This window comes from Ranitomeya imitator, chromosome 1, assembly GCF_032444005.1.
Source record: "Ranitomeya imitator isolate aRanImi1 chromosome 1, aRanImi1.pri, whole genome shotgun sequence".
In the NCBI taxonomy this organism is placed as follows: Eukaryota; Metazoa; Chordata; class Amphibia; order Anura; family Dendrobatidae; genus Ranitomeya; species Ranitomeya imitator.
In genome coordinates, this window is record NC_091282.1 from 492,953,629 (window position 1) to 492,968,438 (window position 14,810).

The 14,810-nt window shown below is 44.3% G+C and overlaps 1 protein-coding gene across 2 annotated transcripts in view; it reads left to right on the top strand.

Moving 5' to 3' along the window:
• MLLT3 (MLLT3 super elongation complex subunit) overlaps positions 1-14,810 on the top strand; it is a 367,858-nt gene that overhangs the window by 217,578 nt on the left and 135,470 nt on the right. For both annotated transcript variants that reach the window (XM_069766027.1, XM_069766035.1), the window contains exon 6: positions 1,636-2,238. In XM_069766027.1, coding sequence (XP_069622128.1) covers positions 1,636-2,238 — 603 coding nt within the window. The remainder of the gene's footprint in view (positions 1-1,635; positions 2,239-14,810) is intronic.

Consider the following 14,810-nt stretch of genomic DNA (forward strand, 5'->3'; position numbering starts at 1 on the left):
ATTAACTTAATGTTAACTCTTTGATTTACTAGATCCATAATATTCTTTGACAAAATATACTTGTTTTTGTTGATTTTTTTTTTTTTTTTTAATAATTGTATAGTCTGCAAGCAGTGGTTTTGATATTTTAGTGCCCTAAGGCCAGTTTTCATGATATCGCACAGTTACTACAATAAGATATTGACATACCGTAATTGATCAGTTCGATCTATACTAGTATAAATATTGTGCAGCATCCTCTTCTTTGACATGAGGCACCTGTTTTTTAATCTCTTACCGACCTCCGCCGTACTATTACGGCGGAGGTTGGATCCCCTGCTTCGATGTGGGCTCCGGCGCTGAGCCGGCATCAAAGCCGTGACATGTCAGCTGTTTTGAACAGCTAACATGTGCCCGCAATAGCGGCGGGTGAAATCACGATTCACCCGCTGCTATTAACTAAATAATAATAATCTTTATTTTTATATAGCGCTAACATATTCCGCAGTGCTTTACAGTTTTGCACACATTATCATCACTGTCCCCGATGGGGCTCACAATCTAAATTTCCAATCAGTATACTGTATCTTTGGAATGTGGGAGGAAAGCGGAGTACCCGGAGGAAACCCACGCCACCATGGGGAGAACATACAAACTCCTTGCAGATGTTGTCCTTGGTGGGATTAGAACCCAGGACTCCAGAGCTGCTAGGCTGCCAAATGCTGACGGCGGCATTTAAACGGCGCTTCCAGCCATCGGGCTGGAAATGAGCGCATTGCCAACCCCGTCACATGATCGGGGATCAGCGATGTGTCTGCATAGTAACCATAGAGGTCCTTGAGACTTCTATGGTTGCTGATGCCGGATTGCTATGAGCGCCACCCTGTGGTCGCCCCATTCAAAATAAAACAATAAAAAAAATTAAAACCTACACATATTTGGTATCACGGCATTCAGAAATCATGTTCAGGTATCGGAAAATGGTGCAATTTTTTTTTTTTTTTAAGCAAAGTTTGGAATTTTTTTTTACTACTTAGATAAAACGTAGCCTAGACATATTTGGTGTCTATGAACTCGTAATAGCCTGGAGAATCATAGTATCAGGTCAGTTTTAGCATTTACCGAACCTTGCAAAAAAGTCAAACAAAAAACCAGTGTGGGATTGCACTTTTTTTTTCAATTTCACCGCACTTGGAATTTTTTCCCCCGTTTTCTAGTACACGACATGCTAAAACCAATGATGTCGTTCAAAAGTACAATTTGTCCCCCCACAAACAAGCCCTCACGTGGCTATATTGACGGAAAAATAAAAAAGTTATGGCTCTGGGAAGGAGGGGATGGAAAAACCGAGAACGCAAAAGCAGAAAAGGGCAAGGTCGTGAAGGGGTTAATCTGTTTTATGTGCTCTATTAATAATCATTTGTTGTTTTATGTTTGTTATGCACTTCTTAACCCTGGACCTTTCCCGGGTTTGATTAAATGATGTAGTATGAAGTGTAGCCTTTAGGTGAAAGGTATTTGGACTAAAATGTATACATGTGTAGACATAAACTAATGCCAAATTTTCCATTCTTTAATCAATCATCGTAACTAATGTATACCAATGTCTTATAAATGTCTATTGTCCGAAATTAAACTTGGTTATGTCTTTTGTAGGACCCAAGTAAACCAGTTAGTGCAAACAATAACAGCAACCCAATTAGCTTATCTAAACCTCACAAATCTTCAAAGGAGCACAAGGAGAAATCATCAAAAGACTCAAAAGAACATCGAAGTGCCTTCAAAGAACCATCCAGGGAACACACAAAATCTTCCAAAGAATCCTCCAAAAAACCCAAAGAAAACAAACCACTAAAGGATGAAAAAATTGTCCCTAAAATGGCCTTTAAGGAACCCAAGCCCATGTCAAAGGAGCCCAGGTGTGAGAACAATAATATTCTTACAGTATCTAGTGGGCATCAACAGGAGAAGAAGGTCTCTACTAAGAGGCCAGCACATATTGACTCAGAGGATCCATTGTCTAGGAAAAGGAGGAAAAGCAACTCTGAATCTACTCTTAAAACCTTTTCTAATTCTTCACTACTTATATTGTCCTCCTCGGACAAAAAATCTTTAAAAGACAAATCTCAGCCTAAAACTGGGAAAGTAAAAGTTGAAACTGAAGTCCTGGATAAGAAGAAGGTGCCGCTGCCCCCTTTTGAGGACATTGTGGACCCAAATGATACAGATATGGAGGATAATATGTCTTCTAAATCAGAGGTATCGTATACATTATCTACTTAGTTTTGCTATAGTTTAAGTTTTTCTGCTTCTGAAATAATATAAAAATGACGAGCGGACATGACGGACTGCCACGTTTGCCAGTACTCTCATTATATCTCATTTCCTTGGGCCAATAAACAAAGCACATTTCTTGGTTCAAGCTATGGTATTTAGCCATAAATCTGCTAGAAAGTAAACATGTATGCTGCCCAATCGTATCATAACCTGACTCCTTTTGAACTAGAATCGCATATGTAAATTTGAAAAGGCAAATAATGTTCGATGTGTCTTATTGACGAGGAATTCCAGTTTTAATGTAAACTCTAATCCATTGTACAAAGTTTCTCCCTCGAGCAATGCTGAACAGTTGTTTTCCAGGTCACATATGGATGTGCTGCCTGCTTTACACAGGCTGGAATAAATCCAGATATTATGCAGGGTTTGAGTGGTCATGCATCTTTTCAGCTTTTTGTTTACGCTGTTTTGGTAGAATGAATCGATTTGGTTACACTATCTTATCTGATTTTATTTGCAATTGGCAAATGATTTTTACAAAAGGTTTATATCACTTTTATTCTTCTCCTTTGAATTCTAGTCAGTGTCTTTAAAAGGCTGACTTTCTTACGTTTCAGTGCAGGGGCGCAACCATCCTGGCCTTCTACCATCCTGGCCCTCCTGGTGGTAGAACACAAGGGGGTCCCTTTGGCTCATATCAAAAGACTTGCTATTAAAGAACTGTGATGTTTGGGTGCCCTCTTGGTGATTTTACATTGGGGACTATAAACAAGCAAGTTATGCCAGTGTTTCAAGGGCTAAAAGTAAACCTGTCTGAACTGTATTCTGTATTTGGATCTGTCTGTCAAAAGAGCTAAACTGCTTGATGTGTGTATGCATACAGTATATATATTTTTAGAAAATGTGGGTAAACAACTTTGTTTCAAGCGTGTGATGCTCGTTCGAACTCGCCTGTGGCAAGTAACAGGTGTGGGCATTATAAAAATTACCCCTGAAACAAGACAAAAAGGGGAGAAGTTGACTCAATGTTTGCAATGCATGTCTGTGTGCGCCACACTAAGCATGTAGAACAGAAAGAAGAGAAGACAATTGTGTGAGGACTTGAGAATAAAAAATATTGAACAATATCAACAATCTCAAGGTTACAAGTCCATCTCCAGAGATGTTGATATTTCTTTGTCCACGGTGCGTAACATAATCAAGAAGTTTGCAACCCATGGCACTAAAGCTAATCTCCCTGGACTTGAACATTAGAGAAAAATTGATGAAAGGTTGCAATGTTTGGGTGGTGGATAAGCAACCCCAATAAAGTTCCAAAGAATCTCAAGCTCTCATGCAGGCTGAGGGTGCATCAGTGTCAGTGTGAACTATCCGTCGATATTTGTATGAAATGAAATGCTATGGCAGGAGACATAGGATGACCCCACTGGTGACAGACACAAAAAAGCTAAACTAAAATGTACATGAGTAGGCCATAATTCTTCTGGGAAAGTGTCTTGTGGAAAGATGAAACCAAGATGGAGCTTTTTGGTAAAGCACATCATTCCACTGTTTACCAAAAGTGGAAAGACTCCTGCAAAGGAAAGAACACAGTGCCTACAGTCAAATGTGGAGGTTCAAAGATGTTTCAGAGTATGTGCACACGTCAGGATTTCTTGCAGAAATTTTCCCTACAAAAACCGGACGTTTCTGCCAGAAATCCGCATGCGGTTTTTTTCACGTTTTTTCACGCATTTTTGACGTTTTTTTGTGCGTTTTTTTTCCAAATGCATAGAGTAGCGGGAAAAACGCAGAAAATCCGCAAAATTAATGAACATGCTGCTTTTTGTACCGCGATGCACTTTTTTCGCGGAAAAAACGCATTATGTGCACAAAACATGCAGAATGCTTTCTAAATGATAGGATGCATGATGTATGCATGTTTAATGAGTTTTTATAGCGTTTTTATTGCGAAAAAACCTGAACGTGTGCACATACCCTTAAGGTTGTTTTGCTGTGTTCAAGACATGGGGTTATGGATCTTTCAGCAAATGCGATCGCAGCATTTCGGGAGCCGGCAGAGGATCTCCATCTGCACGTTTGTTGTAAAAAAAAAAATCCTATTAGCCCTTAGAAAAATTAAAAACTTGGGGCTAAAACAACATTTTTGAGAGGAAAATGTGATTTTAATATTCTCATGGCTCAATGTTATAAATTTCTGTGAAGCACCTGGGGGTTCAAGGTGCTCACCACACATCTAAATACATTCCTTGAGGGATCTAGTTTTGAAAATGGGGGTTGCGTGTGGGTGTTTTCCACTGTTTTGGGACATCCGTTGCTCTCCAAATGGGACAAGACAAAATTTTACATTAAAAAAGTCAAATGACGCCCCTTCCCTTCCGAGCTCTGCCGTGCGCCCAAACAGTGGTTTTCTCCCTCATATGGGGCATCGGAGTACTCGGGAGAAATTACACCACAAATTTTGGGGTCCATTTCTTCCTTTGTCAAAATAATAAAAAAAATGGATCTGAAATAAAAAAATTTTGTGGAAAAAAAAAAAGAAAGTTAAATGTTCATTCCCCCCTCCCCCCCACATTCCAAAATTTCCTGTGACGCACCTGAAGGGTTAATAAACTTCTTGAATGTGGTTTTGAACATCTTGAGGGGTGCAGTTTTTAGAATGGTGCCACTTTTGGATATCTTCTGTCATATAGAACCCTCAAAGAGACTTCCGATGTGACGTGGTCCGTAAAAAATGGTTTTCTAAATTTTGTTGGAAAAATGAGAAATCGCTGGTCAACTTTTAGGCTATGTGCCCACGTTGCAGATTTGCCTCAGGAATTTTTTTGTGCAGAAAACGCCGGTGCAGATTTGATGCGTTTTTATGCGGATTTTGTGCGGATTTTGTGCGGATTTGCTGTGGACTTACTGCTGATTTTGTGTGGATTTCATGCGTTTTTTCCCCCTGCGGATTTCTATAATGGAATGGGTACAAAAACGCTGCAGATCCGCACAAAAGAATTGACATGCTACTTTTTTTTTATCCGCAGTATTTCCGCGCGAAATTTTCCGCACCATTAGCACAGCATTTATTTATTTATTTATTTATTTATTTTACATTGATTTACATTGTACTGTAAATCACTTGTGGATCTGCAGAGGTTCTGCACGGAAAAAAATGCTGCGGATCCGCAGGAAATCCGCAACGTGTGTACATAGCCTTAACCCTTATAACTTCATAACAAAAGAAAATGTTGGTTCCAAAATTGTGCTAATGTAAAGTGGACATGTGGGAAATGTTACTTATTAACTAACTTATTCACCAAATTTTCTTTTTTTTTTTCACAAACGCAAGTCATACTGAAGAAATGTTACCACTGTCATGAAGTACAATATGTCACAAAAGCACACTCTCAGAATCACCGGGATCCGTTGAAGCGTTCCAGAGTTATAACCTCATAAAGTGACAGTGGTCAGAATTGTAAAAATTGGCGCGGTGATTAACGTGCAAACCACCCTTGCAGGGTAAAGGGGTTAAAGGAAATAAGGGAGTTATTCTAATAATGTGAGATTCACTCTATTATCTGAGGGTTTTGTTTTTTTTTAATTTAACTTATAATATTGCATTTTCCCAATTCTGGGAGAGTTTCACACTGGTTGTCCTGAAAGTGAGAACATTGTAAGGAACAATGATTAAGTGTTTTGTATCATAATTAATGTTGTCTGAGCAGAATGAACTGCGTGTAACGGAAGTGAAGAACAAAGGAATGTATTAGGAAATCCTTTTTCTGCTTTCCCATGATATTCTATATAGTTTCCGGCTGCATCGTAGCTTGATCATTTTCATAACGATCATGGAAAAGATGACATTGTAGTGAACGATTTGCATCTGGGGTAACGTTCAAATACACGCAGCAGTAGTCCGGACAGGGAATCTGTATTACAGTAACACAAATATGGATGTGTTTTTTTATTTTTTTATTTATTGTATTTTGTTTATATCCAGCGTAAACTAACCAGAAAATCTGTTGCATAAATTGACTAGCTTTGCGAATTTCTCATCTGCAGCCTATACATTTTCACTGTGGATTTCTCCCTTTGCAAGTCAAAAGGTTGAAGTTTGCGAATTGAAGTTGCAGAATTCAACAGCATAAACTGATCCATGTGAGCGTACCCTAAATGTGGTCATCTATGGGATGGGTCACATGTCTAGCAACTAGTGATGAGTGAGCATGCTCAGATAAGGAATCCCTGTTGTGGCTGTCGATCAGCGGCGAGACATGCAGCCACAGCAACTTGAACATAGTATTCGAGCACACCGTAAATACTCTATTAGCGCCCGGGCATGCTCAGAGAACGCCTTATCCGGGCTCGCTCATCACTACTAAGGTGCCCGATGCTGTTCTCTGAGTAGTTACTTGAGGAGTGTGAAGGGTACTATTGAGATATCAAGTGATCTAATGAATATTGCCCTATTTACCCCACAAGTCAGGGGTGGACATTCTATTGGTGCAGCTGCGCTGGTGTCCGAGAGGTGTGGAGGCCATTTCCACCTCCAAAGTAACAAGCAGCTTTTATCACAGACACATTATTGTACAGAAAAGGGCCTATATGCTGATGGCCTATCCTTAGGGTCGTGAATGTGTAATCGGTGAGACTGCGGCACCCAGCACCCTCATAGATCAGATGTTCCCATGGTCCTCAGTGGATGGAACGGCTTAGTTATGGAGCTGAACAGTAGAGCACCAACATCAGAATAGTGGCCACTGCCTGGTACTGCCACCCTATTGATTGGAATATGGAGCCTATGCCGTACCCAGCTATGTCCACTATACAAATGATTCCAGGAACAGTTGATTGGTGGGGTCGTCTGTTGTTGCACCCCCAACCAATCAGACATTAATGATCTATCCTAAGTATAGTCCATCAATGTTAAAGTCCCAGACAACCTAGTCGCAGCACCAAGTTTGGTGTAAATAGAACCCAACTCCTTGCTCCCAGGTTTTATTGTTTTCCACACAGGTGTGTTTGGAGGCTCTTAAAGGGAATCTGTCAAAAGGCTTTTGCTATAAGACGGCATGCGATAGGGGCTGAAAAACAGATTTCAACAATGTGTCCTTTTTTTGGCTGTGTTCTATTGTTTACTTGCAATGAAGGTTTTATCACCAGGATATTATCACTGTCTGGACTAGAGCTCACATGCCTGCTACTCACCATACTGCTTCTAAACTGATTGTCACAACTACTGCACCCATTAAGCTGAGTGATACATCGCCGGAATCAGGGTTCCGTTTCCTTCATTATGCTGCCCTCAGATGAGGTAGCAAAATCCTGCTGACAGATTCCCTTTGTGTTATATTTTTGCCTTATTTTTGTAAATGTGGTCAATTTTTTTTTTTAAGTATTTGAAGCATTAAGAATGTAGCTGTTAACCATTTTCTTGGAGGTGAAGCTTTTTAAATGTTATAGCTCCCACATAAGCATCCACTGTTTGCCCCCACAAGCACAAGAATTTTGTCTTATTTGCATCTACCAGAGTAGTATGTTCTGCTCCGAGCACCCCCATGAAGTCGATGAATCAAAAAAGAAAATATGGCACTCACCCCTGAAGATGCTGTAGTGAAGTCCTTTATTTGCTACGAACAGCAATCAGGTACACTTGGAGAGTGGAGAGGGTGCGGGGAACAGGTAAGGACAGGTAAGGACTACGGCCGTTTCGCGCAGTTGGACCCGTTGAAGCGCTTTGCGCGAAACGGCCGTAGTCCTTACCTGTCCTTACCTGTTCCCCGCACCCTCTCCTCTTCACGTCCTGCCGCCTCTCCATGTGTACCTGATTGCTGTTCGTAGCAAATAAAGGACTTCACTACAGCATCTTCAGGGGTGAGTGCCATATTTTCTTTTTTGATTCATCGTCAGTCAAGTCTTTGGTCCTCTGTGGATTGTTTCATTGAGCACCACCCCGAGCTGTTTTCTCTGGATAGTGTTGCAGTCTGCTCTGCCGCCGCTCATTTACACACCTGTGAATAATTTGCGGATCTAGTGCCGCACGGCTACCATTTTTTTTGGTTTGGTTTTGTTGTAACCCCCATGAAGTCACATGTATCATTCTATATTACATTTTGCCTTGAGAATGTCCCCGTGGATCACTTCTGGCGTTGCCGCTGAAGGTTCACCACTTGACTGCCATTCTGCGGCCCTCATCGGAGTAACACCATTGTGGTGGCAGCTGATTCATGGCTTTCTCTTAATATCATGACAGTCACCTAATGCCTGCAATTTCCTGACATTGCTTCTTTTGTGGAGATCAGCTCAGAACAAAATATGCCCCGGGGAGGCCCAATTATGCTGGCTGTTCAGCAGCCTTTGGATCTCTTTTAACCACCTTATCTGCTCTAGTTGTTCTCTGGGGCTGTAAAAGAGAGTGTGAAGCCTTTTGCCTTACAGCCGGCATGGCGTTTTCTTCCTTCTAGAATAGTAAGAATGGAGCCTATAAAGATTTCTTTAATTTCTGAATTAACATGTCACCTCCTGTCCATGAATAGGCTCTATGATCCCACATTACTACTTGGTGCAGTAAAATATTTTATGGCACTTAAAAGAGTTAACTAATAAAACAACCATTTTCTGGTAATGTGAATGTATACAACATGCAAGGTGCCTCTTCAGAGAAGAAGAAGGCTCGAGCTCCAGTGCCACCTATTGGAAGTAGCAATCCTACAAGTCAATGTCAACCCTTTAACGAGCCTTGCAATATGACTTAGGATAAAGGCCAAACCAGAATCCCAATTTGTAGACACTTGTGTTTTGGTGTACTGCCCCTCGGCAGTGCTGGATATGAGATCTGATTTGTCTTGGTGAGATGCTTGAGACTGGGATCTAAGGGGTAACGTTTCTCCTTGTGACTGACAAGCGGCAATACCCCGAAACAACGTGTCTGCAAATTGAGATCCAGGTTTGGCTTTTAAGTAATGTGGCAAGCTTGTTAAAAAGTTGAAATTTCCTTCTAGGATTTTTACTTCCAATAGGTGGCATTTCAGTTCAAGTCCTCTTCCTCTCTGACGAGGTAATTTACATATTTAATTTCCCAGGGGAGCATGCATGGTGTACAAGTCTCTTCACACTGGTATACAAGCCCTTTCTTGTCACTCTCCACAAGGAGAGACATTACCCTTTACATCTATAGAACATAGCATGTTGTTATTGATTAGTCATTTTTTTCAATGCGTGCACCTTGCCATGTTTTCGGTGTGAAGAACACTATTAATGGCCATGCTGACAATGAAGTGAATTGTATCCCCCCCCCCCCCCCAAAGCAGGAATGTCCAGACTCTATTGTGTAGTTCCCAGTCTAGACCCCTTGGTTACTAATTACCTTCAGGACAAAACTTCAAGGGCGGTGTAAAGAGAGGAAGTAGTTTGGCTTCAATTAAGCAGAACATCTTAGGCTGGTGCACTGAATTGATTTGCAAGTCACCAGTGCATGTAAATGTGCAGATTTCGGCTTTATGGCAACCCTTCAGTATTCCTATAAAGGGGAAAAGCATCCCTGTTCTTCGTGAGGCTCTTCACACTCCATTATAGGCTGCATAGCCCATCCAATCAAAATGGCAGACGAAATAACGCAGCATGCTGTACTTTATTTATTTTTTTAATCAATAAATTGCTGTGCCGCATAACAGACCACTTTATAGCCAATTTAGTCCATTGGTCGCAGCTGGTGTTCTGCAGGTAAGGGGTCCAGCCACTAGTTTAGTTGTGCGCCTGTGATGGCGTCAAACAGCATTAATATGAGAGCCTAATATTTAGCAATAAGAATAAGTCTTTGCATATTCTGCATATAACATGGACAGATCCTCTATAAGTTGGGTATTTAGTGAGACTTGTATTAGGTTAGGTACTTTGCGTGCTATATATCTGTTTGTTATCGTGTTACTTAAAAATGAAGAGTAGTATCCTGATTGATGGATTCAGTCACTAGGGCTGGAGCTCTGCGCTCCCAACACATTTGGCAGTGAATAATTGGTATGATATGTGTTATTATTTGGGGCTTTGTCCTATAAATGCACAATAGGAGCAGTTGTCTGAGTGCTGCTGGATATTTTTGTGCCTTTTTGTCGAGAACATTTCTTGAGCATGTATTTTTGGAAAAAAAAAACAGAAAAAACTGTTTGTTAGGAGTCGAGTTTCCTCTGCTGCACAGGGGGAATCTCGATCCGTGTCTGCTGCGGTCTCCCATTGGAGGTCGAGGGCCACATGTTCGGTCACATGCTCAGGTGCTGCAGTACATTCCATTGGTCCTTCTGGAAGGTCCTGAAAGGGCAAAACATGCTCAGGTACTGCAGCACTTTCCATTGGTCCTTCTGGAAGGTCCTGAAAGGGCAAAAACTTCAGTAGCAGCTTCCTGTGCTGCAACTATATAAACTGCGCATGACCGCACGGCCATGCGCTAGTATTGTCTTATGTTATGTGCTTTGCGCCAGTGTAGTCACATGTATCTGTGTTCAGGGACCCGGCTGAAATAAGCCCCTAGAATGCTGGCTCCTCCGGCGAGGAGTTTTGTGTGTTTGTGTGACCACTGACTGCTCTCTGTTTGGGCAGTTAGCCTGTGCCTCTGTGGAGTCTAACAGGGCACAGTGCTTTCCTTTCACGGCTACTCAGTGAATTAACTGAGTTAGTCTATACCGCCATATAGCTCCGCCGTTTGCTAGCAGCAGGTACTCCTGCACGGTGGACCCCGGGCTGCGAACGCACCAATATCAATAAACATCTCTATTTACTCGGTGCGTTCCGCTAGCCCTAACAGAACACTAGCGCCAGGGTCTGGCTAGTAAATGGCGGACATTCAGCAATCTTTGCGGTATATCCAGCAGCTGGAGGGTAGGTTGGCGGCTCTCGAGAGCTCAACCTCAGCTGTGGATGTTACCGCAGTTGCTGTACAGGCTGCTAGCGTGGCTGCAGCAACCTTGTCCACTGCCTCCCCTGTTCCGACGTTATCTCGCCTCCTGCTGCCAGAAAAATTTTCTGGAAATAGCAAAACTTGTAGGGGATTCGTGAGTCAGTGCTCTATTCACCTCGAGCTCCTGGCTGCACGTTTTCCCACAGAGCGGGCTAAGGTGGGATTTATAGTGTCTCTCTTGTCGGACAGGGCGTTGGAATGGGCTACGCCGCTGTGGGAGCGTGGTGATCATGTGGTGCAGAGTGCTCCGTTGTTCCTGAGCACTCTGAAAAAGGTCTTTTTAGGACCTCAAGTCACCCATGACACAGCGCTCCAACTACTGGCGTTAACTCAGGGTGAGTCCTTGGTCAGCCATTTTTCCGTCCGCTTCCGTACTTTAGCTTCCGAGCTGGAGTGGTCGGATAAAGCCCTTATCCCCATATTTTGGAGGGGCCTGGCTGACCACATTAAGGACGCTCTGGCCACTAGGGAGATTCCTGCCACACTGGAGGAGTTAATAACTGTCTCTACTCGTATTGACCTCCGTTTTAACGAGCGGAGGTTGGAGCGAGCCCAGTGTAGGCAGAGGTTTCGGCTGGCTCCCACCTTCGCCAAACCTTTGGAATCTCCAGTCCAGGCATCCGAGTCACATGAGGCCTTAGAGGTGACACGAGCGGGATTCAAGTCTCAGTCTGCCCGTGCACATAAGGTCCGTCATGTTTGCCAGCAGCCAGGACACCTTGCCTCCAAGGGTCCTCAGCGGTCGGGGAAACGTCAGCGTCTAGTGGCAGTTGGAGGAGGTACACTAGACACGGCGACGTTTGCCTCAAAGTTGTCCTTCAAGGGGACAATTACCATAGGCCCATCCACTCTTATGGTCGAGCTATGCGTGGATTCTGGGGCAGAGGGTAACTTTATGTCTTCCGCTTTTGCCCAGCGTCACGCAATACCCTTGGTGATGCTCGCGAAGCCAGTAACCGTTCGAGTGGTAAATGGGTCAACACTACCTTCACAGATTACCCACCAAACCATTCCTTTCACGCTATCTGTGTCTCCATCACATCAGGAGATAATCTCCGTATTAGTCATTCCTGAAGGAATTGATGAGGTCCTGTTGGGGATACCATGGCTTCGCTACCATTCCCCCCATATTGAGTGGTCCTCTGGGAGAATTTTGGGATGGAGTAAATCCTGCGAGGGTAGATGTCTGAGGGAGTGCGTTCAGGTTGCTACTACACAGGTACCCGCAGATCTTTCCTCTCTCCCCAAGCACTATTGGCCCTATGCAGACGTGTTCTCCAAAAGAGCTGCAGAGACCCTTCCGCCTCACCGCCCCTATGACTGTCCTATTGACCTCTTGCCTGGTGCTGAGCCTCCCCGGGGTCGAGTCTATCCGTTATCTCTCCCAGAGACGGAGGCAATGTCCCAGTACATCCAAGAGAATCTGGCAAGAGGATTCATTAGGAAGTCAGTGTCACCGGCAGGGGCAGGGTTCTTCTTCGTACAAAAGAAGACTGGAGACTTACGTCCATGCATAGACTACAGGGGTCTTAATGCCATCACCGTTAAGAACAAGTACCCACTACCCCTGATATCTAAGCTGTTTGATAAGCTACGGGGAGCGAGGGTATTTACAAAGTTAGATCTGCGGGGTGCTTACAACCTGATTCGCATCCGTGAGGGGGATGAATGGAAGACGGCTTTTAACACCAGGGATGGGCACTATGAATATCTGGTGATGCCCTTCGGGCTCTGTAATGCCCCAGCCGTTTTCCAAGAGTTTGTGAACGACATCTTCCGGGATATGCTCACCACCTCGGTCGTAGTCTATCTGGATGATATTCTCATCTTCTCTCCAGATATTGACTCCCATCGGAGAGATGTTCGCAAAGTCTTCGACCTCTTACGGGCAAACTCCCTCTACGCCAAGTTGGAGAAGTGTGTGTTTGAGCAGGAGTCCTTGCCTTTCCTTGGTTATATCATCTCTGCCCAGGGTTTGGCTATGGATCCTGCTAAGCTACAGGCTGTAATGGACTGGCAGGAACCCCATTCTCTTAAAGCGGTGCAGCGCTTTATGGGGTTCATTAATTGCTATCGCCAGTTCATTCCACACTTCTCAACTTTGGTAGCTCCCTTGGTTGCCCTCACCAAGAAGGGAGCAAATCCCAAGTTGTGGTCAGAGGAGGTCTCCAAAGCCTTTCTCTCGATCAAGTCACACTTCGCTAGCACTCCCATCCTACATCGCCCCGATGTTGATAAAGGCCCCTTCACATTAAGCGACGCTGCAGCGATACCGACAACGATCCGGATCGCTGCAGCGTCGCTGGAGAGCTGTCACACAGACCGCTCTCCAGCGACCAACGATGCCGGTAACCAGGGTAAACATCGGGTAACTAAGCGCAGGGCCACGCTTAGTTACCCGATGTTTACCCTGGTTACCTTCCTAAAAGTAAAAAAAACAAACAGTACATACTTAACTAACGCTGTCTGTCCTCCAGCGCTGTGCTCTGCACTCCTCCTGTACTGTCTGTGTGAGCACAGCGGCCGGAAAGCAGAGCGGTGACGTCACCGCTCTGCTTTCCGGCTGACCGACGCTCGCAGCCAGTACAGGAGGAGTGCAGAGCAGAGCGCCGGGGACAGACAGCGGTAGGTAAGTATGTACTGTTTGTTTTTTTTACTTTTAGGAAGGTAACCAGGGTAAACATCGGGTAACTAAGCGCGGCCCTGCGCTTAGTTACCCGATGTTTACCCTGGTTACCAGTGAAGACATCGCTGGATCGGTGTCACACACGCCGATTCAGCGATGTCAGCAGGAGTCCAGCGACGAAATAAAGTTCTGGACTTTATTCAGTGACCAACGATCTCCCAGCAGGGGCCTGATCGTTGGTCGCTGTCACACATAACGATTTTATTAACGATATCGTTGCTACGTCACAAAAAGCAACGATATCGTTAACAATATCGTTATGTGTGAAGGTACCTTAAGCCATTTATCTTGGAGGTGGATGCCTCATCCGTTGGTGCTGGAGCAGTCCTTTTCCAAAAGGATGCTCAAGGTCGGAAGCATCCTTGCTTCTTCTTCTCCAAGACCTTCACACCAGCGGAGAGGAATTATTCCATCGGGGACAGGGAGTTGCTGGCCATGAAGTTGGCTTTTTCGGAGTGGAGACATCTCTTGGAGGGAGCTCGCTTTCCCTTCCAAGTCTTCACTGACCACAAGAACTTGGTGTATCTGCAAACGGCCCAGCGGCTGAATTCTCGCCAGGCTAGATGGTCCCTGTTCTTCTCCCGGTTCCATTTTACTCTCCATTTCCTCTCCGGGGAGAAGAATGTTCGTGCTGACGCTCTCTCCCGCTCCGTGGTGTCATCGGAGGAGGAGGAGCATCGGCTTATTGTCCCTTCTGAGAGCCTGAGAACTGTAGCTCCGGTTTCGCTAGAGTCTGTGCCCCCGGGCAAGACTTTCGTACCAGCTAACTTGCGACCGGAGGTTCTCTCTTGGGCTCACTCCTCCAGAGTGGGTGGGCATTTTGGGACCAAGAGGACATCTGAGCTTCTGGCGAGAACATACTGGTGGCCGCATATGGCCCGAGATGTCAAGGACTATATTCAGGCGTGCGTTTCTTGCGCCCAGAACCGGTCT